This window comes from Suillus bovinus, assembly GCF_016758785.1.
Source record: "Suillus bovinus strain UH-Sbo-P2 chromosome Unknown EDB93scaffold_71, whole genome shotgun sequence".
Taxonomy (NCBI): domain Eukaryota; kingdom Fungi; phylum Basidiomycota; class Agaricomycetes; order Boletales; family Suillaceae; genus Suillus; species Suillus bovinus.
In genome coordinates, this window is record NW_024542127.1 from 1,134 (window position 1) to 17,293 (window position 16,160).

Consider the following 16,160-nt stretch of genomic DNA (forward strand, 5'->3'; position numbering starts at 1 on the left):
TGAAAATCCTGTCGAGAATGTTTGTTTGGCTCCGGAGATGCCGAGCGGCAATGATAATCATGTCCTGGGCATGGGGATGCTGATCGACGACGATGGTCTTGTGATGGACAAATGTTGTCCCTGTTTTCTATGATGCTGGTTGGAAGATGAACTCGCTGTGAGTGCGTTGATTTGTTGGTCCATCTGATAGCAGGTACAATGTGTAGTGAGGCATAATGTGAGGCGACGCGGGATGTGAGGCAGTTAGTGCGTGGCATGTGGCATGAAGTGTATAATGTGTAGTGTATGGTGTGTAGCGTGTGGCATGTATCAAAATTTTGTAGTGTTGTATTGGGTGAGATGTTCAGATAGTGAAGTATGAGAAATGTGGGATTAGCGTATAATTATTTTATTGAAGGAAAAAGGACTGACCCTATAATCATGCTGATTGTCCAGTCTCTTGCGCTTGTCGAGGTAGACATTAGATCTAGTGTGTACTAAGAGTGTCTCGTTGATTCGAGATAGATCATATGCGCCGCCAGCCAACTTGACAGCAATGTGCCAACATTTCCGCTGTTCTGCTTGGTAGACAAGTAGAGCCTTTTGCGCTAAGGCATCACGCTCCAAACGAAAATCATGGACCTGTAAGTTTCACCAAAAGAGAGCCATCATTCGAACACGATCTGCTGGCCATGAGGTCTCTTGCATTGCCTCAATTATGCATGGGCAGGCTTGACAAAAGTTTTCGAAAGTGAGATTTTCATCGTCAATGACAACTGTCGCGTTCCGCGTTGAAGCTGCTGATACCCAAGCTGTGCTACCTCCCGCTAAGGTGGCCATGATCATGGTGTCTTCATCGACGGAGCTCTTGAGTTTCGCGTTGTCTAGTCTGTCGTTGGTGAAGTACCAGAGTTCGACATAGTCTCCTTTGTCTAGCTTACGGATAGCGTAGGGGGAAGGAAGGATTACTGGTTTTATAGGGACATCCAGTTCAGGAATAGCAGAGTACTTATGCTTATTCTTTTTCTTGTCTTCCTTCCGCGAAGCTTCTTCCTCGTCAAGGCATTCCTGTTCTTGTCTCTCTTGTTCTTCATCACAGAGTCTCTCCAGATTGTCTTGCTGTTCTCTGTCTGCTTCTACTTGTGCTTGCCATTGGTTTTTGTCGGCAGTGTTTTGCGTCTGCCAAATATTCCTAAGGATTGTAACAGCCTGAGCCTCAGTCATGTTCTCATTGGTGAGTTGGAGTCTAGTGTTAGCGAAATTCTCATCTGCGTAGTTTGGACAGACACTGAGATTCAGATCACTTGTTAAACGAGGCATTGTAGTGTTTTAACGAGAGTGTTTGTATAAGAAAAGCGAAAGAATGGGTGTTAAGGACTACAAGTTGTTGAGTACTGAAGTTTCTCAAGTCATAGTATGAAAAGAAGAAGAGATGTCCCAAAAAGGGGCCTTGGGATTTTGCCGCATCGTACCGCATCCTGCCACACCCTACTTAATAGTGTCTTATATCCCTGTATAATATGTCTATGTCGTCCATAAAGGCCATGAATATGATTATTGACGCAAAAATATCATAGTGCATGTTTTTGAGTTAGAATTACACTGATACAACAGTGATAGTATACTTGATGGGTGCGGCAGTGATGTGGTAGTGATGCGGTAGTGATGCGGCAGTGATGCGGCAGTGGCTGTGCACCGCACCCACACCAACACACCCATCTTATGCAGTACACTTGCAGCACCTCACGCGAAACTTGGTTCAACTACTAAACAACTCCTCACACAGTTCAACGCCTCAATTCCTATTGTTCAAGATATGTCTTCATTGGTGACATGCCTTGACAACTTCACTACAGCACATCTTTGGGCCTCAAACATGATTCTGTGCCCCCGCGAGAACGGATATTAGGGTCTAAGGTATGTATGTGATGGGTATATGGCCTTTAGATAAGACTCATTACTTTCACAGTACACAAGTTCTATGGACTACTGTCAACTTAAGACACCTTATGTGCCTTCCTTGGTCGTGGCCGCGGTTTCGGCTTTTGGGTCTGTCTCTCGTTTTTAAAAATGACTTCGGGCTCACTTCCTTCACTAAAGTTTGGCCCACACTATTGTGTAAAGTGTTTCAGAGCAATCCATGCTACAATATGACAACAACTCATGTCCACTTCTCCTTCAAATTCGGGTGCATATGGATCTCAATCACCATGATTCCAGTACTCAGGAGGCCCTCATATGGATTCCATCAGTCTTGGTGAGCATTGGCATCTTTTACCCATTGTTCATTCCCTGCAGTGCCTGCAGCCAATGAGAGCTCAAACATTTGTTGTTCTAGTATACCAAGGCACTCCAAGTCGACATCTATATCCATCAAGGACAGATCACAACTTAGTTGGAGGTCAAGCCAGGTATCACACCAGTATCATGCCAACAACTTGAACATCATTCATGCAAAAATATGTTAGCATCTGCAAAGAAAGAACATTGTTATTAGTGACTGTGTGAAAGAGTATGGTGCATGCCGCATTGTGTCTCATGCAATGAGTACTACGTGCCAGTAGTAGCCAGAGGGCGCATAAGCGAGACAGGCCGTTACAAGGAGGGTGATCTAGTGACAGTCTGAATGTCAATGTCTCATGCAGTACATACAGTAATGATATCAAGACTGACCGTCAAGAAGCCACCACACCCACTACCGCATCCGTGCCGCAGCATAGTACTCAACTTGTTCTCGGGATTCAGACTCTCAAAGGCATGACCATGAGGCGCATAATTGATGAGTTTGACGGTAAACCAATTATATTGTGCACGTCAACAGTGATTATCGAAACTAAAAGTGAAATGTGTTGATTTAGTGCGGGTGCGGCAGTAATGATGCGTTAGTGGTGCGGCAAAATACCTGAGCCCCGACATCCGCCGCATAGACGACATTCTACGCTCGTCCTCGTTCCTCGGACTCTCTTAGAACACAACCACTGCCTATACACACGGGATATTGATCCGCTATTGTCGAAGAAGCTGGCTGCTGGCCTTCTAGATACATTTCTACTTCAATGGCATCACGTTTACAGTGACCTTGCTCATCCTCCAGGTAGTCTCTTCGGACGCTGATCTTCGTGCATGCATCACAGACTGCTGCTAACAAACTAGCATTCAAACCGGATGTTGACAACTTTATTGCTTCTGACCATACCCTAGGTCGATGCTACACCACATCGACTGCAAGAAACCTCCCAGATCGCTGAAGCTCCAAGGTGCCAAATTTCCCCGGTTTTTTTTCCCAACAATGTACCACGTCCTGTTGATGCTAGGGTATGCGATCTCATTCCTTCATAGAACAGTGCATTTAATTGATATGTTGTAGTCCTCTACACGACGCAGTCCATGCATCCTCCTTAGTCGCTTACCGATATCAACCTTCTTACGCCACTACTCCAAGCCACATACTACATAGGACAAACGAGCCCGACATCCAATACAGATCCCACCCTCTCAGCTGGACTGGAAACATCCCCTCTGGCCTGATGCGCAGGAGAGATAGATCAGACATCGAGCTGCGAGAGCCACCTGTAGTCGAGGTACCATGCGCAGCAAGCAAGCTTGTGTGTCTTCCCTCAATTGTTCTAGCGGAACGTCAGCTGGATGCAGGCCTCAATTTTTTGAATACCAAGCTCTACTACATCCTTCGCCTCAATGACTGCCAAGTCTGAAGTCTTCGATAGCAGTAAGTCCGTCACTGATTCGCCTCCTGCATATGACAACATTTTACGTCTGCATCAGCAGATTTTGTCAAACGTAGTGGTACACGGCCCTCTAATTTTCCTTTCTATGAAACAAGAAGGAAGGAGCGGACAATCATTCTATCTCGTCTCCACTCCTGATTTCATCTTTCCTTTATCGCCCTAATCGTTGATGCTTGTGCCGACTTCCTGCAAGACCTTTGCAAAAACCAGATATCGAGGGTCATACGGCGACGTATCGAGCAACTGCATAAGAAGCCGTTCCGGCATTTTCCGCGCATATGTCCCGATTCTTGTCTGTCCTTCCGACTCATGCCTCGCATGTATGCCCACTGAATTTGAGACGTATTTGCCTAGCACCAATTTTTTTTCCTCACAGAAAAGTGTATCGACTCGTGCATTTTGCGCTAGTCAGACAAGTTTTCGAAACGCTTCCTGAATCGTCTACCAGATGAGGTTCAGGATACAGGGGATAGACCATCGAAGAGCTGGTTCATCCACGCAGGATATTCCAGGAACGCCTGCGCGCGATGCAGAAACTAGTCATTGAATTTGTTGCAATTGGTATCAAGGCCTCACGCTGATATATCAATCCTCACAGAATGTATCGTTTGGTATTTGATCGAGGCGCCTGGTTTTAACATAGTGGATGCCATTTCACTGTCTCCCAATGAGCGCATCCTCGCAGGTACACCACTGCTCCTGGACAACACAGTATATTTATGGAACCTCGAAAACGATCAACTTATCAAAATACTAGATCATGCTGAAGAATTGGAGTACCCTGCTCAGCCTACCTTTTCTGCAGATGGAAAGTTCCTTATCACTAGCTGCGAAGGCTACCTATACAGATGGGATGTTTTCGCTATCGTCAAAGAAGCTGGCATTCCGTTAGATATTGTAAGCTTAGATACATTTTATTATCCCAAATGGCGCTGACAACGGCTCCCTCAGCTTGATGCTACACCGCAACCAGCTCCGAAGTTACAAGGTGCTCCTCGAATACCTCCAGGATTTTTTGATGATGCCCTGCGAGAGGCTAATGTATGTGATCTCTATACAATTCAATGCTTTAACTAATACGTTCTTAGGCGCGCATCCGTCTATCCCAATCCCATGGGCCGCATGTCCACCTCACCTCAGCACCACATCAACGCACCTTCGATCGCTTTCACTCATTCTGGCAGCACTTGAAGTCTCAGAGAGAACCTGGTCACCATACTGCATCTCGGTCCCACCCTCTTCGCTGGAATCAAAACCTAGTATCTGGTATACTTCGCAGGCGAGATGGATCAGACATTCAGTTGCAAGAGGTCGAGGTCCCTTACACAGCAGGAAAGCCTGTGCGTCTTTTCTCCTTCACGGTTCTTTATTGCTGATCCTCTTTCCCAAGAGGAACTATCACGCAAGAAAGAAGAAGCCCATTGCCAACTCATCTCGACCTTCTAATATTCATACCACGCAGCAACCCAATGGAGCAGCACAAAGTACACCAACGTCATCACCGCTACCACCCCCAGCTGCCACTGCCACTGCCACTTCCTCGACAATTTTCGCTGTCGCTGGTACTGCCGGGGTAACGGGAACACCCTCGCGTCCCCATATCATTGGTGCTGGATGGCGCGCTCGTTTTGTGGGCTGGCTTTGCTGCATGCCTATCCAGAACACAGGCGGCCACCATTAGGGAAGGGAAATTTTTGCTTCTGTGTTTCGTTCGTATTTTTGTTTGTTTCATCATAGCTAAATATTCATGACTCTCCTGCCACCGTACAGTACTTCCTGGTTTTGTCAAAAGTGCGTAGTAGGATGAGATGCCAATATTCATCAGGTGTCGAGTGATATTAATACGCAAAGTTTGAAATAGATAATGCTAAGATCGAGTATTTGTGAGGTGCTATGCAATGCAAGACTAGTTCATCAACTTGCGCAACGATATAGACACCTTTCGCTGCCCCGATGAACCTGTAACAATACAAACGCCAAGCGACGGGGATGATCGGAAGACAGCAATGACCCCGAGCGACTGAGACCTGTCAAAGTTGGTATGTGGTACTGCGTGCATCTGTAGCTAACCAGACGGTATACTAGGAACAGATCGAGAAATGACATGCCGGATTGATGACATGCACGTACATCATGATTCTACAAAGCTCTTGTATTAATTACACGAATTGTCTCAATGTATGCATGATCTGTGGTGCTGCCGGCTACTACAGACCACATAATTTACAAGCGAACATCTAGGAGCGCCGGCGACAATATCTTTGCCTCAAGTATGTTCTTCTGAAGCCATGTCTGAAATACGACATGATCCTCCACCGTAGGTACCAGCTCCGGCACATAATGCTGGGCGATAGTCAGAAGGCAAGATCGTGCCATCTTCCAGATATTTCCGTGCGATGACGACGGTGTCATGGTTTTACGACCTGAAATTAAAAAGCTACTTTTTGCTTGGTGGCATCCAATTGCATCCACTCTCAGCCAGTCATTAAGATCCGTGCGCTTGCCGATGAACACACCGTCTTCATAACAGATACAGACCCAGGTCAGGACCCATATGAATGACTCGGCGTCGTGTTGGTACAGATGCTTGACCTGGCCCTTGATAGCTTCCTTTGTGAGAAGGTCGAGCGCCATGAAAGGTACCGTCCCTGTGCGCTCCTGGCCCGAGGGAGTGTCTCCAGTCGATGATAAGTCGAAGTCATTAAGAACGCCAATCCATCGACCGTCTGAGGTTTTGTATACCATGAGATTGCTAGGGCTGACGTCGCGGTGATGAACACCATTGTCCCAGAGCGCGTAATGACCTGGTGTCGCACGCGTAAATGGACAATCAGGAGATAGAAGGAAGAGCACATACAGATAACGATTTGCCACCATGCGCTGAGGAAATCCTCCCCGCTCAGCTTCGTGATCGGGCGAAGCTCTCTGAATACGATTATGTAAAAGACGCGCCTGCCTGTTTCAGCATCATCAATTCCTAGCGCCCTCCTGATGTTCGCCGTGGATGTATCTTCAAACACCTGGGACCAGACCAACTCTGGGACGTGGTACTTGACCTTCCCCTCTTCATCCTTCTTCGCTATCTCATACACCTTCTGGAGTATGTCAGCCTCACTCTCGCGCTCCTCTTCTGGCCAATAGAGCTTGGCCACGAGCTTGTCGGTAGGGTTACGAGGGTTATAATGAGGGAGTTGAGGTACCAGAGCCGACAGCGCCACACTTTCCACTGGGAAGACGGTGGTTGCACGTCCGCGCAAACCGAAGTGAGTGATGCGCTCGTCAGACGTCAAATTGAATTTGAGGTCGACCACTCCGATCTTTTTATCATCGACCCGAACCTCACCCGAAGACACAAACTCCGGTAGCGTGTGGTAGCCCCATTCTGCGTATGACATTCGCTGCATAGCAAGCAGCAAAACCATGAAGCGTGGAAGGTCCTGGACGAAGTTGATACCAGAGCATTGGATTGCGCCCTGCCGATCGAAGTACCAGGTGTAGATTATGTCATCTAGTATGAGCGATCAATGTCATAGGGGATCTGCAGCAATTTATCAACTTACTCTCCACCACATATGAGATCACGCTCTGCCGTGCAAAATGAGCTGCAAACATCTCCGCGGCGTACAAACCATTCTGCACGACAGGATGAAGTCTTGCCGGCTCCCTCCTAGCTTTTTTGCTGCTACGGCCGCCGTCAGCTAGACCAGCAGAAGAACGCTTCTTGTCTCGCTCAGACTGGTTCGGACGTCCTGCTGCATCGCACACGTTAGTATGGAAGCGTAAGTTGGACATGCTAAACAACTTACCGGCATTTGATGTCTGGCGCGAACTCGTAGCAGCAGCACGCGCATTCGATGTCTGGCACGAACCCGTAGCAACACTGCTGGCAGGCAAAGGTGTCGCATCTGGCTCAGGCTCATCAGCGGACCGGTTCGTTTCCCTCCGATACTTCATAAACTTCTTCGCTACAGGGATATTGTAAGTCGTCTTCGCTGCGTAAGTCACAGGCGGTAGTGCAAGTCCAGACTTCGCCTTCGTGTGTTTGAACTCCAGCGTCGTTCGAAGTTCCTTCCATTCAAACTTCTTGACGGGCTTCTTCAACGCTGATTCGTATATATCTTCTACTTCACAATTCCCCGCCTTCATAGCGCTCGCGTTGGAGACGATAACGACGTCAGGCTTGCGTGAGGACTGTTCTTCTTGGTGTGTTTGGTGGATTAACGATGGGTCGTTTAGATGAAATATGATGTTCTCGAAATCGTCTTCTGCCTTCGAAGGAACCAATCCAGGCGCGTCCAGCTTGCTCAGTCGGCGGAGTGCACAGTTTGCAGCTTTGATAAAAGGCTGGTACATGTCTAGCTCAGTATTGCTGGCCAGACTTACAGTGACGTTAAACTAATCTCCTTTCACAAGATTTGAAGATCTGACTTACAGAGTAATCATGTGGTTCTTGATGATTCGAGCGTCATCGCCCTCGTTGCAGATGGGCAGGACAGCCTTGAGGGAATCATCGAGTAGTGTCGACTTGTCAGGAAGTGGTTTCGAGTCGTCTACGCAGCGATAAAGGAGTTCCTCTAACATTTTATCGACGGCACCTTCCTTGTAGCCTTCAACGTCGCGCGCGATCCATGGACTAACATCCTGGACGCTGCGTGAAGGATGAAGCTTAATATCAAAGTACGGTGGCCACAGCGACAAGAAAAGTGGACGTACCCAACGCCTACAGCACCAATATGCTCGCTGATAGCGGCAGAGCCAACTGCAAGCGGGGTGGAGTCGAGCTTGGGCCCAGAGTTTACGATGTGGGGAGGCGTCTTTGGCGCAGTGGCGCCAGTAGCATTGTCAGCCATGATAAAGAGCGTAAGGCAAGTGCTTAGTGAACTGAAATGACAAGAAATCGCAGATGGAAGCTTGCTTTTAAGCTAGAACAACACTATCATTCAAACATTTCGAGGCCACAACTGACCGTTCAATATTCAATCGATGCTTGAAGGGGGATAAGTCAAGAATCACGGATGCAATTGAGCGCTGATAGAGTGTGACAACCATCACCATCAACTTTTTTCGACGTCGCTCACAAGCGCCCCGAGCCACCATTCACCATGATTCTTACTCCATTAAGCATAATAGTTGTGACATGATCCAGACTCTCAGAATCCATCAGACTCTGTCACTCTGATGCATGTGTCGACGTCTCCATCCTCGCCCGACGTGATTTTTTCTCCATCGAGCACAATCACAATCTTGTTCTGTTCTTCGGCGCGTGGAACAACCTGTAAAATTGCGACAGCAAGTCAGATTCGAAGATCATCAGCATCAACGATCATCATACATCAAGCTTCGACGTCACCTGCCCTCCAACGAGTGAGTGAGTCAATTACATTTGTAGACTCTTCTTATGCCTGCTACGGCTTCGATTATTTTCGCTGTTGTTCGTTTTTGACATGTACTATCCCCCAATCAATGATCACAATCCGTAAGAACACAGGCTAATTTTCTTTCCCGCTTCGCAGTGCACGAATAGAAGAATTACGCGGAAGAATTCTGTGGTGCTGTCAATCGGTATCTCTTGCGAAGGACTGCGTTTGCTAGGACCCATGATGAATTATTTTACGGGTCATGACTGACTACGGACCAACGCCAGCCCACTATCGCTTGTATTGACTGGTTCGTGTTAGTCCTACGATGACGAGGTCACTCAACGTGGACCGACTAGCTCGATCTATTCTGCTGAGCTACGCATCACGGAAGAGATCGCGTCAGCTTCCTTGCGTGGCCCTGCCCCTTGATCATCACCTGGTGTAACGTTCCTTTTCCCGAGATCATCTTGAACCCAACCACTTGCTCACGATGATGTTTGAATTATTATAGACCGTGAGGCAGTAAAGTGGTAAGCGCATACCCTTATGAGTAGTGCTATGCCACCCACTCTGACGAAGCGTACTGAATGATTATTCGCTAATAGGCTTTGGAGATGTTGCATTCATGACCCAAACGTAGCTGCAAATTCACATTGCACAAATACGAGTGTGTAGAAGTACATAGATGTAGATCTGGGAAAGAAAAGAAGGGAAATGACTGATGGGACAAAGAGTAGGAAATTGCGACCAGGATAGTCAGATTGGGAATGATTGCCTAGTAATAGTATGGCAACGAAAATGAAAACCCAGGTGAGATGTTGAGAACAAAGGTGGGAATAAGAACGTGATGTGTCCAGTTGGACTTCAACAGAAATGTGGCGCGACAGCAGATGCGTAATCATACACATTGGACTGCCGGAGAAACAAAAATGCAGGCTTGCGGGATAGTATGGTCGCGATGTCAAGGCAATGTAGATGAAGGAAGCGTGTATTGGGTCCGAATAGCGTTGAGCGTTTAATCTGCACAGCTAGTGCTGATGCTGTGAGCGAACACAAGATAAAACAAGGAAGACACGCCAGTAGAGACTTTAACGACGACTCAACTCCTGACTTGAATCTCCATCGAACGAAACGGCCACTCCATCGCAGCTTTCGTGTCGCATTTGTCTTTCTGTGCACAAGTCAAGGACATCTAGATTCCGAGTAAGTGATAGATTCGTATGGTAAGAGCTGAAAGCATGACGCACCCATGAAGTGAATCCCGAAACCAAAATCATATTGCATCGACCTCCTGCGAAGGACGAGAATTCAGCGACAATGCCTTACCGAAAGATCAAAGTACATCCCATCACGTACATCCTACACCTGCCCAGTGGACAGCGGGTCATCTGCTATTCATGGGATGGGACATTTCGAGTCTTGGACTTGGAGACGGGCACGCAGACAGAGGAATGGGAGGACAAAGATCCAGGAGTGGCGGACATGGCATTGTCGCCGAGCAGCAAGACAATAGCAACTGGGCATCAAAATGGCGTAGTGAAATTGTGGGACATTAAGACAGGCAAGGTCATCAAAACGTTGACGGGACACACAAAGGAAGTGCGTTCTGTGTGCTGGAGTTCAGATGGAGGGCGAGTGGTGAGTGGATCCGATGATGGGATATTGAGAGTGTGGGATGTCAAGAGCGGAGAGACTATCCTGGGACCAATCAAGGCAACGGAATTTATTCGGGCGGTTTGTTACTCACCCGATGGAAAGATAATTGCCGCAACGGGAGATGGGCTGAAAATCTGGGATGCCAGCTCAGGCGAACTGCTCAAAACACTCCAGGGTAATTTTTTTGTGCCTGGCATGGACCTCAAATGGAAAAACACTTATCACCGGCGGATTCCCCCTCATGAAATTCGACACAGCCACCTGGTCACAAACTGTCATTGAGGCGCCAAAGACAGTGCATGTCATTTCACTGTCTCCCAATGAGCGCATCCTCGCAGGTACACGACTGGTACTGGGCAAGACAGCATATTTATGGAACCTCGAAACCAATCAACTTATCAAAACACTATATCACACTGAAGACCTCGTGTACCGTGCTCAGCCTATCTTTTCTGCAGATCGAAAGTTCCTTGTCACTAGCTGCTACGACGGCTACCTATACCAATGGGATGTTTCCGCCATTGTAAAAGAGGCTGGCCTTCCATTAGATATTGTGAGCTTAGATACATTTCATTTTAAATGACGCTGACAATGGCTCCCTCAGCTTGATGCTACACCGCGACCAGCTCCAAAGTTGAAAGGTACTCCTCGAATCCCCCCAGGGTTCTTTGACGATGACCTACGAAAGGCTAATGTATGTGATCTCCATCTATTTATTCAATGCTTTGACTTGATATGTTCTCAGGAGCGCATTCGTCTATCCCAATCCCATGGACCATATCATCACCCCACTCCAACACCACATCAACGCACCTTCAATCGCTTTTCCTCCTTATGGCGTAACTCAAATTCGCACAGGGAAACTGACCATCATGCGCGACCTCAGTCCCACCCTCTTAGCCGGACTCGAAACCTTGGTATACTACGCAGACGAGATGCGTCTGACATTGAGTTGCAAGAGGTCGAGGTCCCTTACACAGCGGGCAAGCCTGTGCGTTTTTTCTCCTTCACGGTTCTTCTTTAGTGCTGACTCGCTTTCTTGCAGAGAAACTATCATGCTAGAAAGAAGCCAGCTCGTAGTTCTCCTAAAGTCCATGCCACTGCAAAACCTAGCGCATCATCACAACTACCTTCAACTGCCACTACCTCGACGCTTTCAGCAGTTACTGGTACTGCTGAGGCATCAGGAATACCCTCACGTCCTCATACCACAGGTGTTGGATGGTGTGCTCGTTTCGTGGGCTGTATTTGCTGCGCATCTGTCCAGAACGCAGACGGTCACCATTAGTCGAGTGACATTTTGGCTTATGTGTTTCGTTCGTGTTTTTGCTGTTTCATCCATAGCTTATTCTTCATGACTCACTCTTCCGTCATCACATAGTTCCTCGTGTGTAATAGCGTATGGTACCAATATCCACCAGTCATGCATGTATGCAAAGTTCGAACTTCGGGTATTGGCTATCTTGAATATGAATGAACTCGTGCGTCAAGGTGCCAAAGACAAAGAATACGCTTAAGTCATGATTCAAACAGTAAATCTCCGTGAAATACTACTTACACCGTGCATTTAGCTTTGCGTATCGGTGATACCAGTAGAACAAGATTACTTGAACACTCCCTGGAAATGTGTATTACTTTAGATTAAATGGTTCGCAGGAGATCGTAGGTGAGAGTCTTATCATGGTCTCTAAAAGCAAGCACAAGCCAGAACACGAGGGAAATGATTCTCTAAAGGATGGCGGCGAGTCACCGATGAACAAAAGACACTACACCATTCCAATAGTTCGATGGTTGATGCTCACCCCATGCTGCGGAGTGTATAAGGCGACCAGTAATACACGAAGGTATGGTATGTACACTTACCCATCAATACCATCCCCACAATGCTAGATTATGTTCGCAGATGTCCCATCTCTGTCCGTGCCAGCATAGGGCTGACCTTGTTGATATCGTTGTTTTGCAGTTGTGAATTCAAGACAAACTCTACAGATACGAAATAATGATACAATGAAGGTGCATGTGTCGTAGCAAGGATCCGCCGATAATGATCATGACGGATGAGGGTCTTCTCATGAGCTTGGTGTTAGGTACTGTGAGCGGAGTAGGAAGGTGTGACCAGAATAGCAAATTGCAATTTGACCATGGGGCGACGTACTCATGCAGGACGCCAAGAATGAAGGTCGGAGAGAAAACGAGGATGTGAGGTAAGCGATAATATTCGTACGGCTTTGAAGAGAATAGCCTGGATATCCTCCGCGTCCGATAGGTGAAGTTCTTGAGGGTAAAATCAATGTCGTCCCTGCGAAGCAAAGAGTGCCTCACCAAAAGATCGAAGAATAACATCAATCGGTCATGCGCCTATCCAGTGGACAGGCTGGTTATTACCTGTTCCGATGGGTTGACTCACTTCCAATTTCAAGTTGGGACTTAGAGAATTCGGGGAGGCCTGGAAGGACGAAGGAAGTGGCTAACATAGAACTGTCGGGCAAGGCGTTAGCAAGCGGGAGTTTGGGTTGATTGTGTAGTGAGATTGTGGGACATCGAAGGTCATGAAGCGCACAAATTATGCTGTCTGTCTGCTACGGATAGTCCTCGAGTGGATCCTGGGTCCTGGGATGTGACGACAAAAATATGGGAAAAAATATGGGAAGTCGAAGAGCAATAGGAACTATTGAGACAAAGAGCAGCTATTAAGGCGTGCGGACAGATAACTACTCACTTAATAGCAGAATATCAACAGATATTGAGCTGTTACAACAATCACTATGCCATATGGGCGAGGTCCGGGCCAAACCGCCTGCGTGTGACATTGGGGGTTTCGACATCTTACCTTACTGCAAGATTTCAATCAAAGCAGACCTGGCTAGAGCATTCCCTGGAGTTCAGATGGAGGGCGAGTGGTGAGTGGATGCGAAGATGGGACATTAGGGGACTTCAAAGCTGGATTTCGAGGCCAATTTGGACGTGGATTTGGATGTGGATTTCGTTTTTCGAAAACGAGATCAGCTTTGGTGGATTTAGGATGGATTTCGGCTGGTCAAGCGGCAACATTCAGCAAGGTGAGTCGGACTCTGAAACACGCACAACGTGACTTACACGCCACGGTCTGTACGACGCGACTAGATCCTCCTTTGCTGCCTATAGATCAATATAGCTTATCCTGAACCATGACGAAATATAAACGACCGACATCGCAAACACCTGTTAAATCTATCGTTCCGAAGTTTCGCAAGAAGAAGGTCACTCCTGTGCTAGCTGCACCTGACTTCAATTCGAATTTCGGACAAAGAAAATATTACTGATGCAGATGAGACGGGCAATGTGAAGAGGCCTCGCGTTATGATTCCGTAAGTACATTGTCATGCTCATGCTCTTTGCTCATGTGCTTTAGTTGGTCAAAACCAGAAAATCACCACCTCACAGATCAACTGCTCACACTGATCGAAGACTCGGAACTGTGGAAGGCCGATTTCGGTTTCGACAAGGGTACTTCTGGTTCTGTCGTCGCAACAGGCAAAGGCAAGAACACCTTGAAGCACTCTGCTGGCGCTCAGTTTGAAAGGGTATGGTGTTTTTAAAACAGTTTTCAAGTTTCCTATGCTAACCGTCGTGCTACGATAATTGGGATGTCAAGAGCGGAGAAATTTACTTCTCGATCGCGCTGATGTCAACGTGTTCAAGTCTACGATAACGGCCATGCTGGCATTAGTTGTCAGTGAATGCGTGGTCGTTATATCGTGGTTCATTGGGCAGCAAGAGAGCTAGATATCTTCAAGCGACTGTTTGAGCTTATATTATCCGCCAGAGGACACACTTTGGGGTACGCTAAATTTCATATGAAATGACTTTTTCATACATAACAATGTGACCCAGGTCTGCTACCATTTCCTATATTTCACGAAAATATCACTAAACCGATAAACAAAGAGCTATAAGTGGACCGATTTTTTTTCTGACGCGACTCTACAAATCACTAGTCACTCGCGCGTCAGTGTCAACGGCCATATTCCACTGACGTGCAAGCAAAAAATACGACTCACTGTACAGTAAAAAAAGCCAGACTGTCATTCAGGTGAGTCATATCATCAGGTCCAGGAACATGTTGATACTCACACAACGCTTCCAAAAGCAGCTCTCCCTTTGGCATTGCGAGTCTTTAATGCAAGCCTTAGAACACTGTTCGACGTCATTAGTGGTGGGCATGGCCGAGATCGATGATATTAAAGCAGCAATGATGGGGAGGACAATTACAGAGGAGAAACGCATTATTTGTGACTCGTGTGTGGGTTGGGTTAATTCTGAAGTGGAAGTTAGGAAGACTGGCTTTTATATTGTTCTCTGGAATTACTGTTGCGTGGATGCGCCATCAAATATAATTTATGCCAGCACAGGAGGTGTGCAAAAGGGAAATGCCAGCCAAAATCCACCACTAGATACGCTTTTAAACCTCCACTTGAGACCGTTCTGAGTTCTTCGATAGATATACACTTGTTCATGGCAGGGTGATGCATAACCACATTAACTATAATTATTCAAGTAGTTCTCGTTGTCGCGTACTCGCGCTGTTCCCTTGAGATTGTTTTTGCCTGTGCTTGTTCTTTGTCTGAATGGCAAAGATTGAAGTTCATCGAACTGTCACCAGATATATTGGCGTTACAGTGCAGATGGTTTTGCCTTATAATAGTTCTGCTGGCACTACATATTATCGATGTGTGACCAGTTTCCTCTCGACTGTACCAGCTGTCCAACTTCCCACAAATTATTATACGCTGATGAAGGAGCGGCTATTGGGAATAGATTATAACGGACTTCGAAAAAAAATTGCAAAAGATAATCTGTATAGAAAACAAAACCGTAACGCATGTAGAATAAAATAATGTGAATTATGTCAGTGAGAACTCTAATGTACAATAGCTTGCAGATTAGATCGCAGTTGTCCTGGATCTTGCGAGGCAGCTACTATCGCTATGGTGCAGATGAGCAACGCGGAAACCTCAGTTATAGATTAGTCATCGATTTGTCAGCGGATAGCAATGGTGTTGTAGCCCAAACGGATATAATCCACTCGGATTAATCTGTAAGGGGGGGGCCCCCACTTACAGATTTAGAGTTTATATGAGGGTCAAAAATATAATCTTTTGCAAATTAAACGGAAATGGACAGCGGCATCGCGGCACGACTTCCTTCTATGGTAATTTATATTCTATTCTATCCTATTCCGTAATATTTTGGCCTACGGATAGTCACCCATTATGGCATGGCGTGTGGGATAGACAATCATTTTTGCGTGTGACACATCGGGGGTTTCACCTCTTCAATCAAAACCTGGCTAGAGCATTCCAGACCTAGCCTACAGCGCTCCAGAGCACTCTAAGATACCTTTCGAAGGTAATTTCACTGGCAAATGGTCAGTTCTGTG

At 46.8% G+C, this 16,160-nt stretch overlaps 6 protein-coding genes across 6 annotated transcripts; 4 read left to right on the forward strand and 2 right to left on the reverse strand.

Annotated features, from left to right (window-relative positions):
• Positions 1-630: 630 nt before the first annotated feature.
• On the reverse strand, positions 631-1,299 carry EDB93DRAFT_1305229 (uncharacterized protein; the record flags this gene model as incomplete). Its single annotated transcript, XM_041454740.1, has 1 exon — positions 631-1,299. One exon carries the CDS (start codon positions 1,297-1,299, stop codon positions 631-633), a length of 669 nt encoding a protein of 222 aa, XP_041303680.1.
• Positions 1,300-3,019: 1,720 nt separating this feature from the next.
• EDB93DRAFT_824473 (uncharacterized protein) lies at positions 3,020-3,779 on the forward strand. Its single transcript, XM_041457612.1, has 2 exons — positions 3,020-3,294; positions 3,347-3,779. Exons 1-2 carry the CDS (start codon positions 3,185-3,187, stop codon positions 3,690-3,692), a joined length of 456 nt encoding a protein of 151 aa, XP_041303681.1. The 5' UTR covers positions 3,020-3,184; the 3' UTR covers positions 3,693-3,779.
• A 394-nt stretch (positions 3,780-4,173) lies between these two features.
• On the forward strand, positions 4,174-5,406 carry EDB93DRAFT_1254267 (uncharacterized protein; the record flags this gene model as incomplete). Its single annotated transcript, XM_041453588.1, has 5 exons — positions 4,174-4,264; positions 4,324-4,622; positions 4,677-4,766; positions 4,814-5,065; positions 5,116-5,406. 5 exons carry the CDS (start codon positions 4,174-4,176, stop codon positions 5,404-5,406), a joined length of 1,023 nt encoding a protein of 340 aa, XP_041303682.1.
• A 314-nt stretch (positions 5,407-5,720) lies between these two features.
• EDB93DRAFT_1170796 (uncharacterized protein) lies at positions 5,721-8,747 on the reverse strand. Its single transcript, XM_041450343.1, has 6 exons — positions 8,439-8,747; positions 8,158-8,373; positions 7,532-8,103; positions 7,286-7,477; positions 6,583-7,233; positions 5,721-6,529 (listed from the first exon to the last, which is right to left on the reverse strand). Exons 1-6 carry the CDS (start codon positions 8,573-8,575, stop codon positions 5,949-5,951), a joined length of 2,349 nt encoding a protein of 782 aa, XP_041303683.1. The 5' UTR covers positions 8,576-8,747; the 3' UTR covers positions 5,721-5,948.
• Positions 8,748-10,402: 1,655 nt separating this feature from the next.
• Positions 10,403-12,322, forward strand: EDB93DRAFT_1331084 (WD40-repeat-containing domain protein; the record flags this gene model as incomplete). Its single annotated transcript, XM_041455188.1, has 5 exons — positions 10,403-10,916; positions 10,999-11,294; positions 11,346-11,435; positions 11,487-11,732; positions 11,787-12,322. 5 exons carry the CDS (start codon positions 10,403-10,405, stop codon positions 12,027-12,029), a joined length of 1,389 nt encoding a protein of 462 aa, XP_041303684.1. The 3' UTR covers positions 12,030-12,322.
• Positions 12,323-13,847: 1,525 nt separating this feature from the next.
• On the forward strand, positions 13,848-14,487 carry EDB93DRAFT_1170811 (uncharacterized protein). Its single transcript, XM_041450344.1, has 4 exons — positions 13,848-13,989; positions 14,054-14,088; positions 14,133-14,311; positions 14,333-14,487. Exons 1-4 carry the CDS (start codon positions 13,909-13,911, stop codon positions 14,404-14,406), a joined length of 369 nt encoding a protein of 122 aa, XP_041303685.1. The 5' UTR covers positions 13,848-13,908; the 3' UTR covers positions 14,407-14,487.
• Positions 14,488-16,160: the final 1,673 nt, after the last annotated feature.

What these genes read in the sequence shown, in the direction of transcription:
- EDB93DRAFT_824473 (XM_041457612.1), top strand. Translation starts at nt 3,185, where the DNA reads ATGCTACACCACATCGACTGCAAGAAACCTCCCAGATCGCTGAAGCTC. An exon ending in CACGTCCTGTTGATGCTAGG is followed by an intron (nt 3,295 to 3,346) that starts GTATGCGATCTC and finishes GATATGTTGTAG; the next exon opens with TCCTCTACACGACGCAGTCC.
- EDB93DRAFT_1170811 (XM_041450344.1), top strand. Translation starts at nt 13,909, where the DNA reads ATGACGAAATATAAACGACCGACATCGCAAACACCTGTTAAATCTATC. An exon ending in GCAAGAAGAAGGTCACTCCT is followed by an intron (nt 13,990 to 14,053) that starts GTGCTAGCTGCA and finishes GATGCAGATGAG; the next exon opens with ACGGGCAATGTGAAGAGGCC. An exon ending in AGGCCTCGCGTTATGATTCC is followed by an intron (nt 14,089 to 14,132) that starts GTAAGTACATTG and finishes CATGTGCTTTAG; the next exon opens with TTGGTCAAAACCAGAAAATC.
- EDB93DRAFT_1170796 (XM_041450343.1), bottom strand. Translation starts at nt 8,575, where the DNA reads ATGGCTGACAATGCTACTGGCGCCACTGCGCCAAAGACGCCTCCCCAC. An exon ending in AAGAACCACATGATTACTCT is followed by an intron (nt 8,104 to 8,157) that starts GTAAGTCAGATC and finishes CGTCACTGTAAG; the next exon opens with TCTGGCCAGCAATACTGAGC. An exon ending in GCGCCAGACATCAAATGCCG is followed by an intron (nt 7,478 to 7,531) that starts GTAAGTTGTTTA and finishes TGTGCGATGCAG; the next exon opens with CAGGACGTCCGAACCAGTCT.